General features: G+C 37.7%; 1 protein-coding gene across 5 annotated transcripts in view; it reads right to left on the bottom strand.

Annotated features, from left to right (window-relative positions):
- Positions 1-15,841, bottom strand: part of Tpd52l1 (TPD52 like 1) — a 91,123-nt gene that overhangs the window by 30,965 nt on the left and 44,317 nt on the right. For all 5 annotated transcript variants that reach the window (XM_048797580.1, XM_048797612.1, XM_015500913.2 and 2 more), the window contains exon 2: positions 7,056-7,171. In XM_048797580.1, the coding sequence (XP_048653537.1) occupies positions 7,056-7,171 (116 nt within the window). The remainder of the gene's footprint in view (positions 1-7,055; positions 7,172-15,841) is intronic.

The raw sequence follows: 15,841 nt of genomic DNA, 5'->3' as shown, positions 1-15,841 counted from the left end.
TACCCTAGGTAAATCTATGAATGCACATATGGTGCAACTGTACATCATGTACAACCAGAGAAATGAAAGGTTGTGCTCCATTTTTATACACTGAATCAAAATGCATTATGCTGTTATATATACCTAATTAGAACAAATAAATAAATTTAAAAACTAATAAAGAAAAAATAAAAGTAGTATTCCACTGAATGCATAAATGACAGTTGTTTCTTCACTTTTTGAAGTATATTTGCATTTGGCTAATACAAATAAAGCTGCTAAGAACATTCATGCACTGGGGCTCTGTATGAACATATTTTTTCTTCCTCCATGCTGCAGGAAAGCACATTTCTTCAACATTACAACATTGCTCTTGCAATTGTAATTTCTAACAAAGGAGCTGTGCAAAATACCCAGATTGGAGAGTGTTCTTGTATCCTATAAAAATAAATTTGAATCTCCACAAGGTCTAATTTTAATTGGTTGTCATACTTAAATTGTCTGCACTATACATATAGATGTGTTATATGTATTACCCTAGTAATTGTGATTAAATTTATATTTTTGCTTTCTAAAAAGTAGAAATATTTGTGGATTTTCTTTGTCAAGCCAGGAAAGAATCATTAAGATTCCCTTAGCTTCCCACACGCATGAGATTAATAAAAATATGCCAATTTTCTAGATTTCTCATTTAAAAATTAAAAGGGAGGAAGAGCTGTGTCTCAGGTATGTTCAAAATGTCACTCTACTTTTGAGCATGAACTACATAACTAACCCATTACATGTCTTGTAAATGTAAATGTGTTCTCTAGGGCTGGGGATGTGCTCAGTGGTCAAGTGCCCCTGAGTTCAATCCCTCATTACACCTGGACCCCAAGAAAGCACTTTAAAGGATGATGGTGGTGAATTTGATTCCCTCATTTGACAAGGAGACTTTCTAGAACTAGTTCTATTAATGCGTCTCAGCTTCAGTTCAAAGAAGAGTCAACCAGAGAGCATTGTTAGAATGCAGAATCCCAGCTATGTGCCCATTTTTTTTAATGTTCTGAGATTCAAAAAGTATCCCCAGATACTCTGATGCAGATGGTGTGGAAAATCCTCATATCAAATTTGGAACAAAATGGAAAAAGGTAAATTACATTAATTGATTAAAATATTTTCTATATTCTTTCCATTTAATTTAAAAATAATTATTTCTTCATTAGAAATTTATAGCCTGTTTCTTTGGTTTCTTGATTCTCTAGAAGATCTACTTGTAGGATAAATACTTATGATCAAAATTAGATATCTAAACTTGATTATTTAAATATGAATTGCAGGGCAGGGGTTGTGGCTCAGGGGTAGAGTATCTGCCTAGCACGTGCAAGGTGCTGGGTTTGATCTTCAGCACCACATAAAAATACATAAATAAATAAAATAAAGGTATGGTGTCCAACTACAACTAAAAATAAGTATTAAAAATATTAATTGCAGCAAAATAACAAGTGTTGATACAGATGTGGAAGAACTGGAACCTCTGAATGTTGCTGGTAAGAATGTGAAATAATTCAGCCACCATGGATCACAGTACAGTGATCCACAGTTTCTCAAAAAGGTAAGTTCAGAATTACCATTTTACCCAGAAGTTCTACTCCTCGCTATATACCCCCAATAAACTGAGAACAGTTACTCAAGCAAATACCTGTACACCTATGTTTACAGCACAACACTAATCACAATAGCCAAGAGGTGGAAACAGTCCATAAATATATAAATAGTAGTTTATGTTACAATACTATTTATTCAACTTTAAAAAAGAAATGAAGTATTGATGCATGCTCCAACATGGAAGAACTTCAAAAACCTTAGGCTACAAGTGTCCATCAAAAATGAATGGATAAAGAAAATGTGGTATATATACACAATGGAGTTTTATTCAGCCATAAAAAATGAAATTATGTCATTTGCAGGAAAACTTATGCAACTTGAGACCATATGTTAAGCAAAATAAGCAAAACTCAGAAAGTCAAGGGTCTTATGTTTTCTCCCATATATGGAAGCTAGAATTAAAAAAGAAAAGAAAGGTGTTGGGAGGCGGGGTAGGGGGGTGGTGATCACATGAAAAGCAAAGGAAAATCAGTAGAATAGAAGGAAGGGACCAGTGGGTGGAAGAGGAGAAGGGAGAGGGGAAGTATTGGGGAGGGATAGTGACGAAATTATACAGTGTGCATGTACAAATACACAACAATAAATCCCACCATTATGTACAACTATAGTGCAGCAATTAAAAAAAATAGGTTTCCTGAAAGAAGCCAGACACAAACATCATATACTGTATAATTCCATTTATTTGAAATATTCAGGCACTTTAAATCCCTGTATAGATTTAGATTAGGTAAGCCCCTGGGTCTCTATATAGAGTGCAAGTGGGACATTGCCAGAGGCTAAGGAGGTGGGAATGGGAAGCAACAGCTGAATGTACATAGTTTCTTCTCAAGGTGACAAAAATGTTTGGAACCACATTGAGGTAGTTGATTATAATACATTGTGAATACACAAAATGCCACTGGATTGTTCATTTAAAAATGGTTTATCTTATGTTCTGTAAACTTGACAAAAATGAATTAACTAATCCAAATTAGCTAATAAATTAATTTCAATCTGAAATTTATGTTACAATTAAAATTTCATTTTTCTGTTTTACCAGCAATCAATGAAATGTATAACTAAAACCCAGAAGTAAAACTTTCATCAGTATGAATCACCAGTGTACTGTTTAGGAGTGATATCATTTGGTGGCTTTTACATACTGTTTCAAGACCTGCCTCTTCAGGCTCTTCCTGGCTTGAGGAGAAAGTGCCAGAAAAGAAAAATGAAAATGCACATACTATCTGGGCAGGGCATAACAATAAGGCCTATTGACCATAAACACATGTGAGCTGCTCACTAGCCCAATCCAAAAAGAGGGGAGATCTTGGGGAAAGGACACAGAGAGAAAGGCCCAGGGCTCAACGCTCTTCTTTAAGAGCCAAAGAGATAGTAGCTGAGGGCAATGTGCATTCTTAGGGACATATGTACCAAATGAAGAAGCAAAAGAGTCAAGACAGATTTGGAGGAAGCACAAAAATAGGCTTTGACTACTCGCTAATACCATTTGGTGTATTTCCAACTCCTATTAATATGTATTTTTTCTTGAGTCATTTTATCTAGGAGCCATTGGCAGTATTTGATTATTATATAACCACAAAATGGTCAGTACTAATGCCTACGTTTCATCCTTTCCAAAAATCAAGACACATTATCTATAATTCCAATGCCAGGCACAGAATGCATCTTAGTGAAATTAAAGTGGAAGTGAGATGACAGTAACAGAATAATTCATCAAGTTTATTTTAAGAGAGAGAGAGAAATTAAAATGTTTCAAAATCTCAAAACCAGCTGGTAACAAGACAACAAATATCAGAAACAAAATAGTACTTCTTGGTACATTGATAAAGTTTGTAAAAAATGCCTATTCTACTTTGAGCATTTGCAAACATAAATATTTTCATAAGCTGCACAATAATTTCAATTAACTCTATTAACTGGACTCCTTCTATGCACAAACCATCACACCAGATCAGAGATGATGGTGGCTTCACATTCACAGGACTTTCAAGAACACACATATAGCATAACCACAACAATAAATTAAAGATCAAATTCTATTAAAAGAGATTTCTTTAAAAATATTTATTTCAAAAAGATGAATTCATCCAAGGTGAAGCCTTTTTGACATGACTGGCTTATGTCATTTCTTCCACCTAAAGAAGTCTTCCTGTTGCCAGCACTTGATAAACACACAAAATGCTGGTTGTGTGAGCAACCATGGGTTGTGAGAAAGTAGAAGTCTAAGGGCATCCTCCTGGGGGATCCACAACAAAGCAGGGGAATAAGGCTGAGGGAAGTGAGATGAAAGGCTGGGGGAGGAGGGATCCACCACAGCAGGAAGGCAACAGGAGGACATGTGGGAATCAGGAAGAAGAGTGAATTAAAGTACAGACTGCAAACCTGGCACATCAGAGACCTGCTTTTGGCAAAGCAGTAAAAGGTGGGAAGTGTATGTATACACAGAGGCCTTGCTCTGGATCACAGCCACCCTTGCATGCCCGGGTCAAAGGCAGTTATCCAATAAGCTGGCCTCTGGGGAATCTTGGCACTCAGGTGGCTAACAGGCTAGTAAGATCTCCCCTTGGACAAAGAGTACTGTTCCTTTTGACCAAGGGACCTGGAAGAATGTCTGTGAAGAGTTGAGACCAAGGAGCAGAGTTGTCTCCAAGATGCCTTAATTATTCTTAAGGCTGGTGGTGAGACTCCTGAGATAGATCTGGGTGACCTTGTTATAATGAAACCAGAGCACTGAGGTAAAATCTGAATGCATCTGTGATGTGAAAGGACCAGATTTGCTCTGTGTGTGCATGTGTATGTTTGTGCACATGGATGCATGTGCACATGTACTTGTAAACGATGAGAGCAGATTTAGGAAAAGAATAAGCACAAAGCAGAGGTGCCTTGAGGTGATGGAAGAAGAAATGGAAATGCAAAGAAAAATCACAAGGATACCTTGCTTTGCTTTTCACTAGCCCTGGGGCCCAGAGTCGAGCCTAAGTCACTGTGATGATACCTTTGGCAACATACAGTACTTCAACTGAAGAAGGCAGAAATAAGACAGGAAGCTCTTGCACTGAAGGCTAATGCATTATGGAGGATGAAAGCATGAATCCTCATAACTTGAACACAGTATCAAAGAGTCTGGTGTTATCTTCAGAAGTCAGGCTCCAAACATCTTAGAAATGAAATTTGCTGGAATCTTATTACAGTGGCCAAATGAGACAGGAATTTATAAAAACACTACTAGTTTTTTGGTATTCAAAGACATCCATTTAAAACCAGTGCTTATTGGGCTGGGGTTGTGGCTCAGTGCTTGTCTAGCTCATGTGAGGCACTAGATTCAATCCTTAGCACCACATAAAAAATAAATAAATAAAATAAAGGTATTGTGTCCATCTACAACTAAAAAATATATTAAAAACAACCAAACCAGTATTTACTGTTTCGTTATTACAGAATAAATGCTCATTGTTGAACATTTAGAAAATATAGAATGTGGGCTGGGATTGTGACTCAGTGATAGAGCGCTCGCCTGGCATGCAGGAGGCACTGGGTTCGATCCTCAGCACTACATAAATGTAAAATAAAGATATTGTGTCCACCTGAAACAAACAAACAAAAAAAGAAAATATAGAATGCAAAAAACATAAATTCATACATGTACCTGTGTACATGTCAGTCATTGCAGAACCAAGAAATCAAGGCATTTTATAGCTGCTGGTCTATAACAGAGGATGTGCTTGTACATAGGTCACAAAGCTCTCAGAAGAAGAAGTTGTTTTAGCTTAGAGTTTGTTACCTTACACCAGTCTGCAAGAAAAAAAAAAAACTTCTGGGCAATGCTGTTGACATGAACAGGTCATGAACCAGAATTTGGGGCCTTAAGAAAATGTGGGGCTAGCCCATTACCCATTTAGGCCAACTTTGGTCTGTGTACTCTGGTCTGTGTGGCCAGTTGGTAGCCACAGACAGAACCAGCTAAAGACCCAAGCCATTTGATTTGAGGCACTGTGTTACTGAAATAATTTCTCCTTGTACCAGAGCAACAAGCTGCTCTTTAGATTTTAAAATAATATTACTTTAAAGTCAGGGACAGAAAGAAAAATGCCACATGATATCACTAATTTGTGGAATCAAAAAAAGCTGATCTCATCTAAGCAGAGGAGATCAGTGATTACCAGAAACTGGAAGGATAGGCAGAAGGGGAAATGGATTAGTCAACATGTATAAAATTACCGAGAAGAAATAAGTTGTGGTATCCTATTTCACAGTAAGGTGACGATAGTTAACAATATTATACTATATATTTCAAAATAAGCTTCTAGAAGAGAAGATTTTGGGTGTGTTCTTACCACAAAGCAAGGATAAATGTTTGGGGTGATGGAAATGCTAATGACTCTGATGTGATCACCACACACTGTATATCTATATGGATACATGCCGCTGCACCTCACGACTATGTGCAACTGTTATGTGTCAATTAAAAATAACATTTAAAGATATTTTTAATGAAATTATTTTAGGATGTGTCTTGTAAAAGCATCTGGAAAGTCCTTCATATTATGTTGAGCTATCATAACGTATACTATCAGAACAGAGTGGGCTAAGAGGCGGTGGATATGGTAGAGCTCAAAGCTGTGTCCTGAGCCTGTGCAAAGGTCCTGGGCAGGAAGGGAAAGCTTTGCTTCCAGTGGGAAAGGGAGCCTCCTGCCTTGTGCACTGTGAACAGAATGCAGAAGGATACTGGTCTCTGTCTCTCCTGTTCTGCTGCTACATTCTATTCAAGGAGTCCTTTCTCCAGCCTCTCCACCCAGAAAGTAAAGCTCCTCAGCACCAAATCTAAGGATGAGTGGGTCCTGCAAAGGCTTGCACAAGACCTGTACTCACCATGAGACCAGCACCCTCCTCTCCACTAACCCAGATCCCATGGCAACTACACAAGATATAATTAACCTTCAATTAATATAGCTCTCCTCTCCACCCCCACTTTATTATTCTGCAAAAGAGTAAATTTAGTTGATTCCATACTTGAATTTTTCATAATTAAAATAAAAACACCATTTCACAGAAAGCTAACTGACTTATAACAAATAGCTCTTAAAGAGGAGCTTGCATTTGTACAAAGCCTTTAAGAAATTCCATCAGGTGTGTAGGTGATGTATCCCATAGTATCATGATACTAAAAAGAACAAGAAGTACATATTTAACACTAGTTATTGCTGTTGATTAAAACAGCGCAACCGTTCATTTTACCACTGTAACCAACAGGTAACTAATAATTAGCTCTACAAAAATAACTTGGAGAAAAATCAGTCATCTTGCAATGTATTTATAACAGTTTTGTAAACAAAAGACCAAATAATTGCAATATGGGACTTGTATCAAACTAATATTAATGTTCAAGAACCAAGACAGAAATAGCAAATAAAGAAGATTACTACACATACCTGAACTAATTCTGCCTTTAACTCTTCCTTCTCCTCCTCAGAGAGCATGCTAGAGAAGTCAGCACTGGCTACTGCATCCTCATCTCTTCCTTGCAAAGGTTCCGTCTCCAACAAACCTTTAGGCAAAATCAATAAACATAATGCAATTTAAAAAATAAATTGATGCCAGCTTCTGTTTCCATAGCCTGGAGAACTAAAGACACTGGGTGACCCTCCCACTGGAAAACGAAAACTTCCAGAAAAGAAAAATTATCATCCTAAATGTGTAATGAGCTCTAAGAGCACAAAGAATGCTCAGGAGTCAGAAGTGAGAACAGAAAGCCCGAGATGTAAGCACAATAAGTTTCATCAACTTTTATCTTTGCCACACAGGTGAATTCCGGGTTTGCTTTTTACTATGTCAGGGGGCCCAAGACCCACCCAAGAAAGGGGTTTAATGCGAGACCTCTGTAGAAACCTGTGTCCCTGCAGAGTGACATCCCAAGAGGCAGGTGAACTAGAAATGAATGGCTTTCTTCTCCACAGGGGTATGCCCATCTTGAAACTCGGAATCTAATGGACAGACAAAAAAAAAAAAAACCACCCATCTGCTGAGAACTGATAATCCTGAGTGGAACTGCAGGTGAACTTATCACTTAAATCTACTCTATTTCGGGCTTCAAAACAATCTCCAGACCAGAATTTAAAATACGAAGGCTTTTCCCACTTTGGATGTGGCAAGAGTCCCAAATTGCAACAGTAGCAGCTGCCAGGAAACATTACAGACTAAGATTCTGGCAGAGGACAACCAAAGGACCAGGTTTCTTGATGCCATTATTGTGCCGTGGTCTAACTACAGGACAGCTCAACTTGTAACTTGCTATACAAGAAAAATGCCTTCTCATTTAAATATAAAGAAGTTCCCAGGAAGGCCCCTGGGCATCTGGCAGACATCCTGTGCCTGTGTTCTCTGGAGGACCCAGGAAACAGGCCCAAACATGTATAGAAGCTTCATTTACAATATGATTCCTGACAGAGCTGGCATTTACAGATCCTGTGGGAAAAGGAGAGCCTTTTAATAGACTGTTCTGAAACAAAGAACTATCTATGTAGGAAGTTTAGACACCTTCACGCCATTCACTGGGTCAAAGCTCTGGACATTCTAGAAGACAATCCAGGAGTTTATACTTGTGAACCTCTGGGTAGTAGGTCATTCTTAAACAAGACACAATAAGGGTAAACCAGGGAAGAAAGGATGGATAAGATTAAAAATGTCTCTTCATCAAACACTGCAAGAAAATGAAAAGACAGCCACTGACTAGAAGGTACCTGTCATATACATAATGAACAAAAGATTTGTTCCTAAAATATACAGAATTTCTGCAAACCAATTTTAAAACCAAAAAAAATAACCCAATAGAAAAATGGGTCAAAAGACCCAAACATATTCTTTCTGGGAAACAATCACAAATGGTTGACAAGCCTAAGAAAATCTGCATGACTTCATTGACACCCAGGGGAACAGTAGTTGAATCATTCATTTCACATTGACTGGGTTGGCAAAAAGTTTCAAGTTGATATTACTAAATGCTCATGACCACATGGAGGATCCAGATCTCACATGCTACTGTAAAGAATATAAATAAATAAAAATAACTTGGAAAATAATTTAGCATTACCTATTAGAACTTAATTTTCACATACTCTACAACCCAGCAATTCAACACCTATGTATGTTTCCGGTGTTCTACAAGAGCCTCAGATACTATAAATGAACACAGAGGTCATTAATAACAACTTTCATGCAAAAGTCCATAAACAGGACATTGCAGAAGTATGCCAGGGTGCAATTACACAACACAGGCTTGACAGCCCCAGCGCAGAGTGAACAACAGCTATCCACACCATGTGGATAAAATTTTAGAGACAAGACACTGAATGAAAAACACAATTTTCAGAAGAACAATAAAGTATAATTCCACTCACATGAGATCCCAAAGCATGCAAACTAAATAAAGTATTGTTTAGCATAAAATTATGTTAAAAAAGTCAGATAAGGATAAAGAATTCAGGACTGTGGTTTTCTTCGATGAAGACTATAGGAACAGATGGAGGCTATAGGAACCCTATAGGATTAATGGCAATGCTTCATTTTTGGGACACAGAATTTCTGTGCATGTGTATGTTCTGTATTTTAGCCTTATTTTGCAAATATTCTTTTCTTTACTTACTTATTATTCCATAAAACAATTAAAATGAATTTTATATGAAATGAAAAGACAAAGGTAAAAATTACCCTACATAATCAGAACATGTCAGGTAAAGCGTAAAAACATGGCTCAAGTTTGCATGGATCTTCTGAAGCTGGTCTTACCCTGAGTCCCCCAAACCCACATCCTTTTGTCTGAATCAGCAGGGTACCACTATCACCTTGCACCACTGCTAAAACTCTAACACACATTCGTAACTGGAATCTATCACTGATCCAATGCCATCAGACCCTTTTCCTTCTACCCAGAGGCCAGTTTCAATGCTAAGAAACTTTCTTCTTCATAAGTAACATTTGTTCAGTGTAGAAGACAGTAGAATAAAATGATCCATTATTAATTAAAGTCATCATTAATCATACTACCTAAGAAGAGTAATCACTTTGGTTCTTCCTTTCTTGTATTCCTTCCAAGTATAGATACACTGTCTTGTGTACTTGTACAGCACGACTTATTTATTCAATGGGATATTATAAATATCTTTTCATGTCTAAAAGCACATATCCATGTTTATATATTTTTGATAACTGTATTTTGCTGCACTGATGATTGATGATTTATTCTGTTTCTGGGAAGCTGCAGTGAATATCTCCTAGCTAAATTATTAGTCAAAACACAGATGATTTACTATACATCGGACTATTCAGTCAAAGGGCAAGGACATTTTTAAACCTATTTTCAAATTATCCCCAGAGAGTATACATCAATAATATGCAAATACCAGAAACCTATGAAAATACAGACTTAGGAGAATATAGAGAAGACTCTTACCACAACAATGCAACTACAGACTATTGGGTGGAAATATTTAATTTATTTATCCAGTAAATATGCTTATATGTAGTCAATGTATTTTTAGCTAATGTTTTATGATACTGTCTAAACCAGGAATCAGAAGAAATTCCAAGCACAGGTACAAGAAAGGATGCAGAAGGTAAGCTCTACCCTACACTAGGGGTTAGAAGAGAGCAATGGTGGTAGAAAGTACAAGGCACTGTAATCTTCTCCCCAACTCACCCTGGCCCAGGGACTTACAAATAATGCTCAAATTTAACAGGAACCCAACTGCTCAATCTTCCTTTATTTTCATAGTCTGAGAAGACACTGGTCAGAGAACTGGTCAGAGAGCTCCAAGAGCTTAGACTTTTCAAGACCTAAAATATCTTTACTATCTCCCTATATTCTAGAAAGAAAGTCCAAATCTTATGTAATGTATAGCTGAATTGGGAAACTTCTAGTGAAGATAGGAAGAGGCAGACCCAATACCCAGCATAAATGATAAAGTGAGATATTCTGCACTGGACTCCGACCCCACTCTTCAGAGACCTCATAACTCTTTCAGAGTCTCACTGCCAGAAACCCCTCATTCAAGAAAACTGCCCTGAGACCAGGTTGCTAGCTAGTCCAGGTCCAAGTTTCCTCTCTTCTTTTTCCATTTGTGCATCTATTTCCCTGCCACATCCTATCCCAGTGGGTGTTTTCGGAGTTGAACAGTTCAGCACAAGGTGCCACATTAACACAAACAAAATGCAAACAAGACCTGGTGTGTTCAGCAGAACATGTTCCACTCCCTGGGTCAGGAAAGCAGCAATCAAGTTATGAAGTCAAAGGATAATTACAGAATTAAGGAGTAGATAAAAATAGAAGTTAAATTTAAAAAAGGGGGGGGTGATTTACCAGTTAAACTGAATCCAAATCAGGAGAGAAAGAAAGAGAAAAAAAGGAAATGATAAAAGATACCAAGTAACAGATGATGAGAGAATCGACTATAAAATTATAAGATTACCTGTTACCATAGAAGCAGATATTAAAGATTAAAAACATACATTTTGATGAAAGCAGCTATCATTGGGAAAATCCACTCAAGAATCACTATCAGTACATTATGAGCCAAAGGTGTCAATTGTGCCCCTCTCTTTGACATAGAGCAAAGAGGGCTATAGTGGGAGTTGAGAGAGCCGGAATTCTAGTTGTAGTTTAGCACCTAACTAGCAAACTACATTTGACCTTGATTATTTTATCTGTAAAATGGACACCTATAGGATTGTTGCTAAGATTCAATGTCACTTGCTTCCTTGGTAAGAAGTTGGTACCCCTGCAGCAGGGACTGAGGTTACAGGCCCCAGCCAGAGGTCTGGATGGAGGAGAGAAGAGAATCTCCCAACAATAAGAGACAAAGCAAGGCTGAATCTGCCTGGAGGGTCAACTGGGCCTAAACTCAGCTAAAGGAGATAAGATCACAAGTAATGGGTATAGAAAAACCTCAGCATCAGAGAATATCACATTCCCTGTGACTAAACAACGAGAGACAAATGTGAAGCACTGCATGGGTCACATGAGTCCTTCCTGACATACAGTCTTTCCTTCCACTGGGACAAAGGAAAAGGGGAGCTAGCTAGAAAAGGAGAAGACTGACCCAGATGGTAATCATTTATTGAAGAATTGGGAATTATTTATAGGGGCTTTTTAAAATGACTGCATTGTAATGGACTAAGCCTAATATTATTCTCTCACTGCCCCAAATCTAGGAGCTCAAATTTAAATCAGGTATGGGTTTAAAAAAAAATACTGAGCACATGTATGTATGGGCACCAAGATGTAATGTGAATGAAATCTGCAACTATGACAAGGAGTATTTTTCACTTAAGGACTGCCATTTTACTCTTTTACAAGCAAAATTATACATAAATAATATGTTTAATAATGGTAACAAAGAATCATAGGTCTGATTCTAGTGCAGAAATTGCACTACTCTATTGGCCAAAGGAGACCTCTGGAAAGCAGGTAAGTATTCAAGTATTTGTCAGGTGCTACCATAAATTTGCTATCACTATACCTAAAATTGGCCAGCAATATTCCCATCTTTGTGCCATTTGCAGAGATGAATGGCACAACAAACTTAACTAGACTCATGAGTTATCACTTTTGTTTGATACCAGACTTGCTGATGAGGAATCACACTCAATCCCAAGCTGCTGGGCCCTAACTAAGACTAGTGTTGCTCCAAAGCCTAAGTTCCTCTCTTTTTCTGTTTTACAGAGAAGAGAGATTTATTTCTTATAGTTTTTACAGAGAAGAGAGATTTATTTCTTATAGTTTTATAGCTGAGAAGTCAAAAGTCAAGGGTCCTACACTTGTGTGTATCCTTGCTGTATCATCCCATGGAGGATGGGCAAGACAGCACTCATAAGAGAGGAAGAAAGGGGACCAAACTCATCCTTTCACCAGGAATCTACTCCTGCAGTAACTAATCTACTTCCACATTAGCAGCTTGAATCCATAGGTGAGGGAAGAGTCCTCATGATCTAACCATCTCTTAAAGTCCCACTTTTTAACATGTTAGGGATTACTTGCCAACACACAAACTTCAGGGACGTATTCAAGACACAGCAGTGCTTCCCTGTCTTACAACCATCTGAAGAATATTAAACAAAATGTTAGCAGCCATGAATCATGAGATGAGTTTTAGGTTAAAGTGCCCACTCCAATCTTGAGATCAAACCACCCACTGCCATCCACATACTCTTAATGCATCCAGTCAAATATTCCTGGAGGTTAGATGGTGGCTTCATGGCCATAATTGACTTTGTGAGCTGAAGGCATTACAAACTATGATTTTGCTTCAGTGACCATATCCTGTGTTATTGGCAAATACATAGAAATTACAGAATTACTTTCAAATAGAAACATAATCTTGTACTAAATGAGGGAATGTAATAAATCCAGCTATGTAACCAAGCAAAGGGGAAAAAAAAAAAAAACACCTACTTTGAAAAGAATACAAAATTATCCCAAGATTTAATAAAAGAAGGAATGCAATAAAGTAGTTTAAATGAAAATTAATCATGTCTTAAATAAGATATTTAAGACCATAATATTTATCACTTAATTATATTTTCTTCATAATGTCTGGTAAAAATAACCTCAGGAATTATTTTAACATAAAACTTTGGAATATCTCCATTTATTCCCCAAGGGAAAAACATTGAGCTAATCCCATTACTTTAGGATTTATGATTATTTTTAAGAGCACACTAAAACTAAGACAATTCTAGAAAGGTGAAAATTAAAGACATAAAACATGTTTATTTACTAGAATCCTGCTTTCTGTACATTTCCTCAACCCATCACAGAAATCTAAGTATGACTTCTCATGCACTTCTCTTAACTGAACTGCTTTTCATTCATTTTTTTTTTAAAGTAACTTGTCACATTTCCTATTGCCCTGTAACTCTGGTAGAGGCTGCAATGCCAAGAACAATACATGGGTGCTTTACCCCCTCACATCCTAAAGCCAAGTCTTGACTCCTAATGGATGAAAAGCCAAGGGATTTTAAAGTGGGTTTTGCCAGGACTGGAGACCTCCTACCTCCAGCCGTTGAAAGTAGGGCCAGATTGTTGTAGGGAAACAGTGGCGTTGTGGGAAATTTGCTTACATACACAGTTGTAAAAATAAATCATAATCCCACCTCTCAGAGGACATACATTCAGTCTACATTTTTCCTATATACCGCAGTATACATATTTCCCCCACATTTTACTATCTAAGAAATCCAGATACCTCTTACAATCAATAGTGTCTTAGTATTAATTGGCAGTATTTATTTCTTTCTTGATGGTATACAGAATGATGGGTATCTTAATACTTTTGGCACCTTAGAAGTTTCAAGTCACACACACACTGGTATATACTACCCAATCATACCTGAGTACCTATGGGAGATTGGCTCCAGGACCCCACACAAATAACCAAAGTCTTCAAATGCTAAAGTCCATTTTTAAAATATATTTGCACATAACCTACATATGTACTCCCATATGCTACAAAAGTCATCTACAGATCTCTTATTACTCTAATACAATGTAAATATATATAAATAACGTTATTCTGTATTGTTTAGAAAAAAATGACAAGGAAAAAATCTGTACATGTTCAGTACAGGCACAATTTATTTTTCTGAATATCTTTGATCCACAGTTGGTTGGACCCATGAATGTGAAACCTGCATAAAGAAAGAGCTAGACTGTATGTGTCCCTATCTATGTAACTAGAAATGAGATACCATCACTTCTTTTCTTTTCCCCTCTTCCTCTGTCACAGAAAATCATCTTAGATGACTATAGTTACCCCACCCTTATCCCCAGCAGAACCCTTGTAAAATATATAAAGAACTGCTATCAGGCAGCCTCTTTGTTGCTCTTTAATGATAATTTTTGGCCTTAAGAGAAGTTAATGAGAGACTCAGATTTTCAACTGCAACCAAGTAGCATAATAATTTACTATTCTTAAGCCTTTTGGGGGGTTTCTTTCCCTGAATCATGCCAAAATATATTCTGAAACTCAGAAGAAAGGTCTGCCCCAACTCTGAAACCATACTGAAAAGGGCTTAACTGTTACTACCACTGCAGGAGCTTTCTCTCAGCAGCTGCTCAATTACTCTTTCAAGGGAAGAAGTAGAATAAATGTGATTTTTCAAAAACATGAGCTAGGCACCAAACATATTAAACATCTTATTTTTTTCTCTTCCTCCCCAGAAGCACATTAGTCAGGTGGCACCATGAACATTAAAGGGTCTGTGATTTTACCCAACTTGCAAGTGAATAAATGACCTGCTACAATTTCCAAAATGCTTGGAGAAGAACCAAGACTCCTGGCTAAAAGACTTATGGCATGAATACCATAATTAGGTTTGTTTTGGTTTAGATATGAAGTATCCCCCCAAAAGCTCATGTTGAGCAATGCAGGAGTGTTCAGAGGCGAAATGATTAGATTATGAGATCTGTGACCTAATCAGTGGATTAATCCATTTGATGGGTTAGTAATCTAAATTGATTACTGGGTGGTAACTTGTAGGCAGGTAGGGCATGGTGGGAGAAAGCATGTCACTGAGGGCATGTCCTTGGGAACTACATTTTGTCCCTGGATGCTTGCTCACTCCTTCCTGGTTGCCATGAGATGAGCAACCCTAGGTTGCCTCTGCCATGCCCTTTTGCCATGCTATTCTCCCTCATGAAGCAAAGCAATGGTGTCAGCTGAACATAGACTGAACCTCTAAAACTGTGAGCCCAAAATAAACTTTTCCCCCTCTAAGTTATCCTTGTCAGTTATTTTTGTCACAGCAATGAATATCTGACTGATGCAAGGTTGGTTCTCCAAGCCACCAAACTCCTTAGAAAAGCCTAGGTGGATACAGTGCACACATGGATTTGCTTCCCAGGTGAACAGCACTGAACCCAGGGAACGTGAATCTTTTTTAATAGGCAGTAAGCAAACCTGCCTGCTCTCAGACTCCTGTCAAACTCTCTGCTCAAGAGGACTGTGGCTCACTGAAAACCAAAGTCTGAAGCCTTCATAGCTGCAGCCTCCCCACTGGGAAGAGTCAGGGTAAGATTATGTCTCTCAAACTTTCTCTTATAGGACCTGCTCTATTCATATCACTGGATTCATATGTTAAGATAGGGCTGGGGATATAGCTTAGTTGGTAGAGTACTTGCCTTGCATGCACAAGGGCCTGGGCTCAATCCCCAATACCACACACA

The sequence above is a fragment of the Marmota marmota genome, unplaced genomic scaffold (genome assembly GCF_001458135.2).
Source record: "Marmota marmota marmota unplaced genomic scaffold, marMar, whole genome shotgun sequence".
Lineage (NCBI taxonomy): Eukaryota > Metazoa > Chordata > Mammalia > Rodentia > Sciuridae > Marmota > Marmota marmota.
This window is presented reverse-complemented; position numbering and strand designations above follow the sequence as displayed.